This window comes from Dendrobates tinctorius, unplaced genomic scaffold (assembly GCF_039654945.1).
Source record: "Dendrobates tinctorius isolate UK_male_01 unplaced genomic scaffold, ASM3965494v1 ptg000158l, whole genome shotgun sequence".
NCBI classification, from domain to species: Eukaryota; Metazoa; Chordata; class Amphibia; order Anura; family Dendrobatidae; genus Dendrobates; species Dendrobates tinctorius.
This window is the reverse complement of record NW_027361825.1, coordinates 8,152,778-8,167,439: the sequence shown is the minus strand read 5'-3', so window position 1 is coordinate 8,167,439 and position 14,662 is coordinate 8,152,778. Positions and strand designations below refer to the sequence as shown.

Sequence of the window (14,662 nt, the reverse complement as noted above, 5' to 3'; positions counted from 1 at the left end):
TATACTACATACATACAATACATTCATACAATACATACATAGACATACAGTACATATAACATAGAGTAACATACTTACCAATACTTGTCACATTGTTCCCCGAAGCCATTGTCTTTTCCGGAATAAATATTAACATAACAAACCACAAAAATACTCACCCACGATCCGAAGCAGTCCACGAGTGTGTCCCACGACGATCTTGGGTAGAGAACTGCAGCATCAGATGATGCTGCCGTTCTCTACGGGCTGCAGGAATCCAATGACGGAAGGTAGGTATCCTTCCGCACTGTATTCCTCCGCCACTTAAAAAAAAAAAAGTCCCTAGTCTCACTTTATGCCATTGCTGCGTGGGAATTTCCCACACAGCAATGGCATAAAGTGAGACTAGGGACTTTTTTTTTTTTTAAGTGGCGGAGGAATACAGTGCGGAAGGATACCTACCTTCCGTCATTGGATTCCTGCAGCCCGTAGAGAACGGCAGCAACAGCTGATGCTGCAGTTCTCTACCCAAGATCGTCGTGGGACACACTCGTGGACTGCTTCGGATCGTGGGTGAGTATTTTTGTGGTTTGTTATGTTAATATTTATTCCGGAAAAGACAATGGCTTCGGGGAACAATGTGACAAGTATTGGTAAGTATGTTACTCTATGTTATATGTACTGTATGTCTATGTATGTATTGTATGAATGTATTGTATGTATGTAGTATATATGTGGTATGTATGTAGCATGTAGTATGTATGTAGTATGTATGTAGCATGCAGTATGTATGTAGCATGCATGTAGTATATATGTAGTATGTATGTAGCATGTAGTATGTAGCATGCATGTAGTATATATGTAGTATGTAGCATGTAGTATGTATGTAGCATGCATGTAGTATATATGTGTTATGTATGTAGCATGTAGCATGCATGTAGCATGCATGTAGTATGTATGTAGTATTTATGTGGTATGTATGTAGCATGCAGTATGTATGTAGCATGCATGTAGTATATATGTAGTATGTATGTTGCATGTAGTATTTATGTAGTATGAATGTAGCATGTATGTAGTATGTAGTATGAATGTAGCATGTATGTAGTATGCATGTTGTATGTATGTAGCATGTAATTTTTTTTTTTTTTTTTTTTTTACATTTAACACATTAGCCGGATGATGGGACTACTACTGTCCCATCATTGGCTAATGTGTCAATCACTGTCATGGTAGCAGGCATCGCCCGATGGGACTTGTAGTCCCATCGGACGATGCCTGCACAGACCCCCGGAGCCTGCACAGACCACCGGCAGGCCGGCACAGCCCCCCGGCAGGCCGGCACAGCCCCCCGGAGCCTGCACAGCCCCCCGGCAGGCCGGCACAGACCACCGGCAGGCCGGCACAGCCCCCCGGAGCCTGCACAGACCCCCTGGCAGGCCGGCACAGCCCCCCGAAAGGCCCGTACAGACCCCAGAGAGGCTGTACAAGGGCAGGAAAGGGTTTTTCTTATTCCGATACCGGAAGTCCCATAGACTTGAATGGGACTTCCGGTATCGGAATCGGCGATACCGATACTTTTTTTAAAGATCGGCCGATACCATCCGATACGATACTTTGAAGTATCGGACGGTATCGCTCAACTCTAGTCATGGCTCACAAAAAAAAATGGGTAGGTTGGTAATAATGTCACGGTATGTCTGGCTCTGCGTGAAAAGACCTGACGATCGGTCGGTCACAAAACAACAAGACAGACAAGGGGACACCGGGGAAACAATTACAATGGTGGGCCCTATAATAGGGAAAGGGGAAGTGGATACCTCCTGAACATTCCTAAGGAAGAGCCCTGAACTCTCCTCACGTTCCCTATACAGGTTCTTTCAACCTGTCGCTGACCAGGATACCTCAGTCCCTCACTTGCCCTGCTCCTATCCCTTACTAGGGAACTGGCAAGTGCGGACACTGGTCTTCACCGCTGTACTAAAAACACCAGTGAAAAACAACAGACAGGGAAAAACAAACTTAGCTTTCTCTTCTGCCAATGCTCCCAGGCAGCAGAGCAAGACACCCGAACTCAGCTTTCAGCAGAAACATCACTGCTCCAGGTAGGCTGCAAAAAGCACTGCTCCAGATAGCTCTTCTCTTTCAAAGGTTGGTTAGCAAATGGCCAGTATTACCAACAATGAGCTACAGCACCTGATGACCTTTTATAGGAAGGAGGGGGGGAGGTCACCACCTGCTGGCTAATTGAACATGTGTAGGTACGTGTGCCGACTGGGGGGTGGTCCCTATTTCACCGACGTGAACAGACTTGAGACAGAGATTGATGTGCGTTCAACAGGTCATCTTTATTGGTCGTCCTCTCGACGACCGCAGCACCACACAGCAGCTGCACGCAACACCACACAACAGATGCACAACACCTTCCATGCACAGGCCCGGGTACCTTTCACTTTTCTTTTCTTTCCTCTTACAGTGACTTCACTCACGGTTCTTTCACTGTGGCTGCCATTAGGCCCACAGCCACAGTGTTTCCCCTGCCCGAGTCCATCCGTCTGGTACCCCCGGGGCTTTCTCTGTCCGTGGCTCTCCTGTCAGGGCCACCCCCCTGACTGTCTTTCTCCTCAGTCCCTTCTGGAGCTTCCTCTTCTGTCCGTCTCTCCCTTTCCTCTCTTCTTCCTCTGAGCTCCTCCTCCTGGACTGGCCTGCTTCTGGAACTCTCTACCACTATTTATTCCCCTCCCCGGTAATTCCCCTCTAGAGCCCCTGAAACTCTGCCCCCCATGACTCTGAGGTTTCATAGCATTAAACCGATGTTAAGCCCTTTCCTCACTGCTCCCTGCTTCCATCTTGTGTCCAAACTACAGTACTACACCATCTCCTTTTCTTGCTGTTCTTGGTCTCCCTCTAGTGGCCAAACCCAGTATCTTACCATCCTCTACTGTATCCAACTGTCTCCCCTCATACATATACAGCCGTCCTTATCAAGCACTTTTATGGCACATTGTACATCCCCCTTCCTACCGCAGACAGGTCCATAGGTCAGTACACTTCCCTACATATGTAGTAACACCAGCGGCCACTGGGGGGAAAACCAGCAGCAGAGCAACTACAGTTGTAGTAACACCAGCGGGGGCAAAACCCACCCAAGGGCCTGAAAGGAAAAAGGTTTCTATAAGAGCATCCAGACTCTGCCACAGATCCAAAAATGGATTGTGACACCAGAGGGCTGTTGTGGAAGACTTGCTAAAAGATTACCCACAAACAACACTGTTGGCAGAGGTAGCGGCTCTTTTCACCCAACTCGATGCAACTTGGGGGGGGGGGGGGAGTCCACCAACTGACACATTTTCATCTGACCGTCACATCAACAAGGGCTATCTGTGGGTGTAACTATGACGAGGAGGGAAAAGTTGACCAAGATGGTGAAGTACTACTTGTTAAGTGACCATACCAGCATCCTTCCTTATTCTTCAGTGGCCTTCAACTATTGGTTGTCCAAGCTCCACATTTGGCCCGACCTCTCCTTCTACACCTTGGAGGGGCTGCCATGCCCTGCTGCAAGTGTGTTGTCTGAGCGGCTTTTTAGTTTGCCTGGTGCATTCATAACAGATATGCGCACACGCCTGTCAACGTAAAATGCATACAGGCTGACTCTTCTAAAATTGAACAAGGGCTGGATTTCCAGCGACTTTCTAAGTCCTACAGATGACAGCAGCCCAAATTTTTTTGGGAAGTAGTGTTAACATCCATCCCTTATCATCCAAACTCATTTTGTTAATGAAGTCACTTCCTCTTCCTCCACCTGCTTCTGCATCAAGTACTTAGTGGTCATGTATGTAAACTCCACATGGCTAATGTTTTGTATTTATGTGAAAACTTGTACTCCCTATCGATATCCTTGCTGACACACTCCAACAGTGGAGTAATGAAGATTATTGCCCCTGCTAAATTGTCACGTAAGATTATCTGTAGCCGGATTGCACCAGTTGCACAACTGCTAAATAAAGATACGCTATTTTTTAGAACAATAGAACATTTAGATTTTTTTAAATTGTCTTTCTGACACACTGTAAATGTGGAGTAATGAAGATTATTGCCCCTCATAAATTGTGACGTAAGTCACATAAGATGATGTGTACTAGAATTGCTCCAGTCGCACAAATGCTAGATAAAGATTTGCTTTTATAAACCAATAGAATATTATGACTTATTTTCAGTAGTGTTGAGTAGTGTTGAGCATTCCGATACTGCAAATATCGGGTATCGGCCTGTATGGGCCTGCCGGGGGTCTGTGCGGGCTGCCGGGGGTCTGTGCGGGCCTGCCGGGGGTCTGTATGGGCCTGCCGGGGGTCTGTGCAGGCTGCCGGGGGTCTATACTGGCCTGCCGGGGGTCTGTGCGGGCTGCCGGGGGCCTGTGCGGGCATGCCGGGGGTTGTGTGTGTGTGTGCAGGCATCGTCCAATGGGACTACAAGTCCCATCGGGCTATGCCTGCTACAATGACAGTGATTGACACATTAGCCAATGATGGGACAGTAGTAGCCCCATCATCCGGCTAATGTGTTGAATGTAAAAAAAAAACAAAAAACATACATACTACATACATACAACATTCATACAACATACATACATACATACTACATACTACATATATACTACATTCATACAACATACATACATACTACATATATACAACATTCATACAACATACATATATACTACATTCATACAACATACATACAACATACTACATACATACTACATATATACTACATTCATACAACATACATACATACTACATACATACTACATATATACTACATTCAAACATCATACATACATACTACATACTACATACATACTACATATATACTACATTCACACAACATAAATACATACATACTACATACACACTACATATATACTACATTCATACAACATACATACATACTACATACATGCTACATATATACTACATTCATACAACATACATACTACATACATACTACATATATACTACATTCAAACATACATACATACTACATGCATACTACATATATACTACATTCACACAACATACATACATACATACTACATACATACATATATACTACATTCATACAACATACATACCTACTACATACATACTACATATATACTGCATTCATACAACATACATACATACTACATATATACTACATTCATACAACATACATACATACATACATACTATTTTTATACTAAATTCATACAACATACATACATACTACATATATTCTATATTCATACAACATACATATATACATACTACATACAATATATTCATACATTCATACAATACATACATATAGACATACAGTACATATAACATAGAGTACATACTCACCATCACTTGTCACTTTGATCCCCGAAGCCAGTGTCATCTCACTGTAAAAAATATTAAAATAACAAACAAGCAATATACTCCCTGATCCACAGAAATCCACGAGTGTCCCACGACGATCTCCTGCAGTGCATACTGAGAGGTTACAATAGTTCACTGGTCTCACTTTATGGCAAAAGCTGCATGGGAACTTTCTCACACAGCAATGCCAAATTGAGACTGGGGACTATTTTTTTACAGTGGTGGAGGAATACAGTGTGGAAGGATACCTACCTCCCGGAGCCCCTAGAGAGCGGTCACATCAGCTGATGCTGCTGTTCTCCACGGGAGATCGTCGTGGGACACTCGTGGATTTCTGTGGATCAGGGAGTATATGGGTTGTTTGTTATTTTAATATTTTTTATGGATGACACTGGCTTCGGGGATCAAAGTGACAAGTGATGGTGAGTATGTACTCTATGTTATATGTACTGTATGTCTATATGTATGTATTGTATGAATATATGAATGTATTGTATGTATGTAGTAGGTATGTTGTATGTATGTAGCATGTTTTATAAATGTTGTATGTCTGTAGTATGTATGTTGTATGTACTATATATGTATGTTGTATGAATGTAGTATATATGTAGTATGTATTTGTGTATGTTGTATGAATGTAGTATATATGTAGTATGTATGTTTTATGTAGTATGTATGTATGCTGTATGAATGTAGTATATATGTAATATGTATGTATGTATGTTGTATGAATGTTGTATGTATGTATGTAGTATGTATGGTTTTTGTTTTTTTTTACATTCAACACATTAGCCGGATGATGGGACTACTACTGTCCCATCATTGGCTAATGTGTCAATCAATGTCATTGTAGCAGGCATCGTTCGATGGGACTTGTAGTCCCATCGGACAATGCCTGCACACACACAACCCCCAGCAGGCCTGCACAGACCCCCGGCAGCCCGCACAGACCCCCGGCAGGCCCGCACAGACCCCCGGCAGGCCCGCACAGACCCCCGGTAGCCCGCACAGACCCCTGGCAGGCCCGCACAGATCCCTGGCAGGCCCGCACAGACCCCCGGCAGCCCGCACAGACCCCCGGCAGGCCCGCACAGACCCCCGGGAGGCCCGCACAGACCCCCGAGAGGCCCGTACAGACCCCGCCCGCACACACAGATACACACAGTGCCTGCCCACGCAGCGCCCACACTCTTTCCCCCTCCCGAACTGGATGTCCAAGTAAAGAAAGGGTTTTTTTTAATTCCGATATTTGTGCCCCATTGACTTACATGGGTTTCCGGTATTGGAATCGGCGACACCCGATACTTTTTGGGTATCGGTCCGATCCAATCCGATCCGATACTTCATGATATCAGATGGTATCGCTCAACACTAATTTTCAGTCGTTTTGCTGACGCACTCCAAATGCTGAGTGATGAAGATTATTGCCTTTGCTAAATTGTCATGTAAGATTATGTGTGTCAGGACTGCGCCAGTCACACACCTGCTAGACAAATATTAGGTATTTTAAGTGGAAAATAGCAGAGAGCTGCAGCATATACATCCAATGATGAGAATGTGGCGCCCCTGAGGCTCAGTCGCCACAGAGGTACTGCACCTTCTCCTAAGGTGTATTGCCCCACCACCTAGGCAAGTTGGGAGCTCCTTTCCACACTCCAACACTCACATCCCACACAACAGGGTAGTTCAGCACAACCACATTGAGGTCTCTCTCCTCCTATACATTAGGAGTGCCTTGGTGCTTTCCTGCTTGGAACACTGGATGAGCTGGGAGGTGGGTGGAGTTGAGATCGATATAAAAGATGGGGAAGGTTTAGAATTACAGGTCAGGCGAAAGGAGATCAGTCTGAGGGGAGTCTGGACAGTCAGTCAGGAGAGTCTGAGAACGGGTCCAAGAGGAAGGAGATCCCTAGAAGAGGGAGAGAAGAAGGAGTGCTGCAGCTGCCTCAGTGATCTGAGCCAGCTGGCACAGGAAAGGAACAGAAGGAGAAAGATGTAGAACTGCAACCTAAGCTTCCATAAGAGAGAGAAGGATCAGTAGGGAACGAAGGAGTAGGAGAACAGAGAGGAGTTTTGGGTTGGAAGAGGAACCCTGCCTATAGGTTCTCAGCACAAGGACGGGGCCCGGTCCCAGAGGTTGTATGGACACTTATGGTTCTGCAGCAGACACCGGTGGAGTAGTTGGCTGTAAATGCACTACTCCCATCTAAGACTTGGGGCACAACAGCAACTGAATAGAGAGCCAGGACTCCGGAGAAGGGAGTCCCCGACAGAAGCTACAGCTGTCTGCCATACGAGTAGAATTGCTAGGAACATATGACAGGAGGAACTCCAGAGTACCACGGTACTGGAGAGCTTCACACTAAAAGGCGCATTGGCGGAGTCGTTCAGGAAAGGTACATGTTGGCAGAGTGTTGGAGAGGAGAGCCCTGACTTGCCCGGGAGGTAGACTGAGTCTCTGCCCCGGAGGACACGGCATGGAAGCGGGCACCAGTGTGTACCACGAACTGTGAGTAAAGCATTGAAACTGCAAGCCCTGGTGTCCTCCCTTCATTTGCGCACTAACATCTTCAGTACCGCTACACCTGGGTACCAATCCCCTCACCGCTTGTGCCTCTCCTCTAATCTTACATCCACACTGCCCTGGGACTACAGCTCCACCTGTGGGGAGCTACAACATCTTTGCTGCACCATCTCATCAGTGCCCAGTGGATCTGCATGCAGCGTTGGCTTAACATCTTACTTGCCAAACACCACAGGTGGCGTCACGAACGGTTCATATAAGCTATATCACAAGCCACCATTGATTTGGGCTCCCAGGGCCACGGACTGGGTCACCGCTGCTGTGACACCTTTCCCCTTGACACCGGCCTGGTACCGAGTACCCCACAGCCCTGGGAGGGCGACCCAAGAACACCCAGCTGCCTGCGTTTCACCCACCCTCCCTCCATCTCTAGCTCCCTTCCTCCTGTTAAATCTCTTCCTACTAAATCCCCACCAAACAAACAATTAATCATGACAATCTTCAGCTCTTAAAAGAGCTTTTTGGAAGAAATAACACTCACTGTAACCTCCTATGACTCTCCCTATGCTACCTTCACTGTCTCTACTCTGAAACTATGCTCTCCCTACACTGTTTCCAGCTACAATGTGCGCAAGATGGCGCTGGCAGCCTTTAAATAGTCCCTATGATTCTGGAAGGCCAGCCAATCACAGTAATGTCACTCCAAAGATGGTTGTTTACTGGCTGCAAATAAAGCACCAAACATGCTGGGCGGGTCACTGGAATATACCGAGGCAAATACCTAATTACTCGCCGAGTAACAAATAACTCAAATAGCGTACTATTCGTGTGAGTAATCAATATTGCCAAATTTACTCGCTCATCACTAGTTATCAGTCATTATACAGGGGAGGGAGGAGGTGAGATATGGCATAGAATCATAGATCGTTTGTTACGAGTTTGAAGAAACCTCCAGAGTCATCGTGTCCAATGCAGGAGTCACTAAACTATCTCAGACAGATGTCTGTCCAGTCTCTGTTTGAAGACTTCCATTAAAGGAGAACTCACCACCTCTCGTTAAGCCTGTTCCACTCATTGATCACCCTAACAGTCAAAAAAGTTTTTTCTAATATCTCATCTGGATCGTCTCCCTTTCAATTTCATTCCATTGCTTCTCATGTTTCCATGTGCAAATGAGAATAATGATCCCTCTAAATGTGATAGCCCTTCAGATGTTTGTAGAAAGATATTAAGTCTCCTCTTAGCCTTCCTTTTTGCAGGCTAAACATTCCCAGATCATTTATCTGTTCCTTGTAGGACATGCTTTGCAGTCCGCTCTCCAGCTGTGATATCACCTATTGTCAATGGTGGATCCTGTGATATATACTGTATATAGAGGTGTTATCATTCATTGCACAGGAGGGGGCTAAGGTGAGCTGTGACATCAACTATTGTGAATGGAGTTATGTACTGGTGTTCTAATGATATTATACACTGTATATAGAGGTGTTAGTCTTTGCACAGGAGGAGGTGAGCTGTGACATCACCTAATGTGAATGGTGGATCCTGTGTTATCTACTATATATAGAGGTGTTATCAATAATTGTACAGGAGGGGGAGGAGGTGAGCTGTGACATCACCTATTGAGAATGGAGTTAGCTACTGGTGTTCTAATGGTGTTATCTACTGTATATAGAGGTGTTATCAGTCATTGCACAGGAGGAGGAGGTGAGCTGTGACATCGCCTATTGTGATTAGTGGATCCTGTGTTATGATCCTGTCTATGATGATAATGATATGACCGATATGTAACACACTAAGGACACAAGTTTAAGCATATTGTCATTTGAAAACCTTACTTTTTCTATTTAGATTACAATTTACACCAATTTGTACCATTATATTGTTCTTTCTGTATATTAATTTCCATTGTGAAAATATCCCCTAGCGGTGAGAAAGTTAACAGATGTTAAGCTCAGCTTAAATAATAAATGTATAATAAAGGTAAACCCTATATAAAATAATGTTGGTAACAATCATGTGCTTTTAACAATATGCAGAAAAGAAACACTGCTGGTGCCTTCCTCAACACTGCAAGCCAAATATGCACAACTACAACCATCATAAATGCCCCCTTGTCCTGTGTGACTGTCCACGTAAGTAACATTCACCCCAGTATTACCTAATGCAAAGATTCAGCTTCTGTTCAAACTCATTGTATAATAGATACATTAAGCCTTTAAGGACACAATCTATTTCAGCCTATATGTGAAGATTTTTTCTTTTCTTTTTTTTTTAATCTCTGCAATAGGATGTATACTTTTTTTTTGCAGAATGAGCCATATTTTTTATCACAATAATTTTACATATAGATTATTAACTCTTACTACTCTCTGTGGGGAATGGTAACTAAGGGGAAATTCTGGTCTTGATTTTTGTGAGTTTTTTAGGACATATTGGGCAGCTTAAAGGGAGCATGTCGGTGGTTAAATGCAACATCTTCCATTGTGTGTTAGAGTTCTTTAGAGTTACTTACTAGAGATGAGCGAATATTTTAATGTTCGGTTCGGATTACGATCACTGAACTTGTAATATTCGCTGATTAATTCGTCAAATAATCGCCGAACATAACAGAACGCCATTCATGTTGATGGGAGGTAAAACCAAACGCATGCACAACACCTTATAACAGCTTCATATGCTGCCAAAACACATCAAACTAGGGGCAGACACCAGAAAAGAGGCCTCAACTCACCCACAATACAAATTGTAGTATGGCACTGAAGCAATCAGCCAGTCATGAGGTAGCGGGGTCTGGGCCAGCATTTACAGCTTTCACATGAAAGTCACATTAAGACGAGGTGGGTGAGGGATCGGTATAGGCTTCCTGTGCTGGGAGCCCTGATACAACATGCAACACCTCTACCTACTTTCATGATCAGCCACACTCAGGTGGCACAAATATCATATAAATTTCGTAGACTACTATTGTCAGAAAAATCTAAGGAAAGTAACATGGGTAGTTGACTCCAAGGAAGTGGAGTCCTGACGGCCATGGAGGCCTACTGCTACAGGCAACATGCATGAAGGAGACCCAACCAGGAGTCTACACATTTACAAAAATTAGTGGCTGTAAAATAATGCTTATCCTGTAAAATACTCAGGACTAGTTACCAGATAAAAATATAGTGGTTTATTTGGATTCTTCCATCAAAGAAAGGTTATTACAGAAAAACAGGTGAATAAAAATAAGTGAAAGAGAGATTGTCCATTGTTCATAGCAAAGCAGCATGTATTCTTCTTCACTCCGAGATCCTGAATAGCAAATGGCCTCTGTCTCTCTTAGGCTTCTTCGTAATAAAGTAACATAGCCGTCAAGTAATATACCAGCTGTTATGTCATGTCATGGCCCAACACAGGCGACATCTTCGTGTCTGTCTCTCATGATGGTGAGGGAAGAAGACAGCGACCTCTACAGTTAGCCATGAATTATATACGTCTCTTGAAACACGTGATCTCGGTATATATGGAGTTTGACATTTACCTCAAGGCTAAACTTAAATATGTAGTGAGCTGACATTTCTACCATGAGCCAAGCTTAAAAATAGCCTATGTCATGTAAGCTAAAGCAATCTACAGAACTGGGTGTAATAAGAAATATTTAACGAATTATTAATATTTAACAATTCCCCCTTTTGAGGGAGACAGACATTAATTGGAACCCTCAAAATATAATGAGATCTTTTTTCTTCTTTTCTTCTTCTTTGACAAAATATTTTAATATCAATAACAATAATAATATCAGATTACCGTTATAAGTACTCAATGACATAATTGATGTGAATTCATGTTATGGTAAGCCGTGAACAATATTCATATAAAATATGTATAATTATACTTCCCTAAGTCTAAATTGAAGCATCTCAGGTCCAGTCATCATCATCTGATCTTCATTTTGATGTCTTCTGTCTTCTTCTTGGTTCTTTTAAAAACACAGTTTTTCTGTAGCATATAGATGTTGTAGAAATCGTGTTGTATATAAAATCAAAGTCCATAAATTCGAATGTTGATAAGAAAACAAAGTCTATAGATGAAATGCAGCTTTAATATCTGTGCAGTGTCACCTTTAAAAACCTGGGCTTACATTGGCTCGCCTTGGATATTCTGGAATCCTCCATCGGCACTGGTCTTTGAACAGGTGTGACGTCTTTGGTCAGCAAAGCAAGGGTTAAAATGACTCTTCCTTGCTAAACGTAGCACCATAACCAGTCCTTGTCCTAATGCACAGGACATATGTCAGGGTTAATTACCTTATTGTTCACCAGCCTTCATGGAAGCTTTACAGGTGATTGAAACCTCTGGAACTTGGTAAGAACGTGATAACACCGTTCATCTCAGCATCATAGGATCATCGTCCTCTGGTTGTCAGGTTAGACACTTTAATTGTGACTGTCAGTGGTGGATACTGCACTTGTGGCTGTCAGTGGTGGATACTGCACTTGTAAGTAACACAGTCTATTACTCAGTAATCATAGCTTTGTTACCTTCTGGGACTTCTGGATCGCGGCATTCTTCTTCTTGCAACTGATAAGAATCAATAAAGTTTAGAAATATAAAAAGTCTTTATTAACGTAATTTCAGTATCCTGCTTGAAGTCTTCATTCCCTATTCTATACCAAATCTGGTAATTTTCCTATCCTATAATATCACAGCGTACCATAGCAAACAGTAATATCCATATAATTATTATCAGAATTTGTACCGTATATGGATTTCAATATTTGAAATAATAAACCAATAATAAGTGATAATACATTATTATCCATATTCTTCATGTGATAGAACATTTTTTTTTATGTCATAGGTGTAATTACCTTTTTCAACCTATAGGTGTCACTGTGTTTTATGTAACCAGTGTTTTCATCTTTATTAATAAGGAATCTATTTATTATACTAATAATATGTAGGAATGTATAGCCATGAACCAAAATAAGAATATATGAGTGAGCGAATGAATGAATAAAAGAATTGTTGCATATAACTCAGAAGTGAAACATTTTCCTTAGTAATAAAACCATATAATTGCTATATTTAATGAAGCAATATTCTCAGTAGATATTACTTTACTAAATATTCGTGAAAGAATTAAAAATAATAAAAAATAAGAATAAAAATAAAAATAAGAATAAGGCCTTTATGTTGATGCAGAATAGTTATGTCTTCAGTAACATATACCCTTAATATTTCCATGATCTGGATTATTTCATAATTGTCAGAAACTTGTGTTACCAAAATATTCAAATTATGCAACTTTGCATATAATATTCCTCTTACTGTAAAGAAATGACTCTTTATAATACTTGTTATTATACCCAATACTTATACCATTGTACCTTATTAATATTTTTTTCCTATTAAAATGTGTGAAGAAGAGGTATTAATCAAATGTGATGATGTAGTCAGGATCAAAAACATATTTCCCCCTTAATACCAAAAAATATTGTTTCATGAAGTAATTCATTTATCAAAACCAAAATTAAAAATAATTCATGTATAAATTATGTGAATTTATACTTGTTTATACCATTATTTGTCTGAAGATGTGTGACCATTAAAATTAATTTGAATATCATAAAATTATCCTTTGGAAAAATTAATTTAAATGTAGACTTTCTTCATAAACCATTTTGATGTGCGATTGCACTTTGTACTTATCCACTATTAACTAAATCAAGAAATAATAATTACTATAGAAATATAGAAATATATGTTGTGTAGATAATATTTCATTATATATCCTAATATTCTAATAATTTAACTGATCTGCATATTTCTCCTAAAGATAAAAGCTTTTGGGGTTTTTTTTTTTTTTTCTTTCTCTCATAGAATCCTGAGGCCTCTTACAAACGTATCACATCACTCGCTCAGCAGCTGCTCATACACTCAGTCACTGTCACTCAGTCTGTGTCACATATTTAAGTTTAAACCAAATACCTCACATACGAAGGTGTGATGAATACACGTATTTTAACCCAAATTATCCTAATTATCAATGCATTGTAAACTATTTCAATTTAGTCTTAATATTTCTTTGAATATTCCTCCACATGACATAAATATATGTTGTATAGCTATACTTGACATTTAGGCCTGGAAAAAAAAATTCCATTGGTTTGCAAAAGTTGAGACCCCTTTAAAAATTCTTTCCCTAAGGAACAGGGACATAGTATACTGGTATACTTGTATTATTAGAACAAGGTTCAAATTCCCCTGCTGTGGTTGTCATTCATGCCATGCAGGAAAAGCACACACACAGAACATATTTTAAAATGCAATTAGTTATTTCCTTTTAAGGGTTAGATATATAAAATCATGCAATTATTGCAACTTCCTGTGTAAATAAAGGCATAAATCCTTGTAAGAGAATTTTTCCCGATTAAGTCCTGCTTTGAAATGAAAATTCTAAGGAAACATAAAAGAGAAGGTTAATATCATATTCATAATTCTAAATATTATTACTGATGTAGATTTTAATTTTCATTAAAAAATACAGTTCTACTATTTCTACTTCTGCAAACACTCTATATATACTGTATGAATATGTATATACAAACTATAGAACTACAGGATTATACTCTATAAAATAATTACATATAACTCACTAATTGTATAACACTTTTACACAATATATATAATTACTTTTTCTAGCCAATTCCTAAACCCATACTTATTTCTCTGCAAAAAATATCCTGAAAGGTTCTTGCCATTTTAAAGCTGA

General features: G+C 41.1%; 2 protein-coding genes across 6 annotated transcripts in view; both read left to right on the top strand.

The window, feature by feature from the left end:
- Positions 1-14,662, top strand: part of LOC141051811 (uncharacterized) — a 646,796-nt gene that overhangs the window by 291,923 nt on the left and 340,211 nt on the right. The window lies entirely within an intron of this gene.
- The window catches only part of LOC141052156 (uncharacterized), a 155,139-nt gene that overhangs the window by 25,573 nt on the left and 114,904 nt on the right, over positions 1-14,662 (top strand). Inside the window, exon 2 of the mRNA XM_073549387.1 lies at positions 9,945-10,040. Within this exon, the coding sequence (XP_073405488.1) occupies positions 9,989-10,040 (52 nt within the window). The 5' untranslated portion in view covers positions 9,945-9,988. The remainder of the gene's footprint in view (positions 1-9,944; positions 10,041-14,662) is intronic.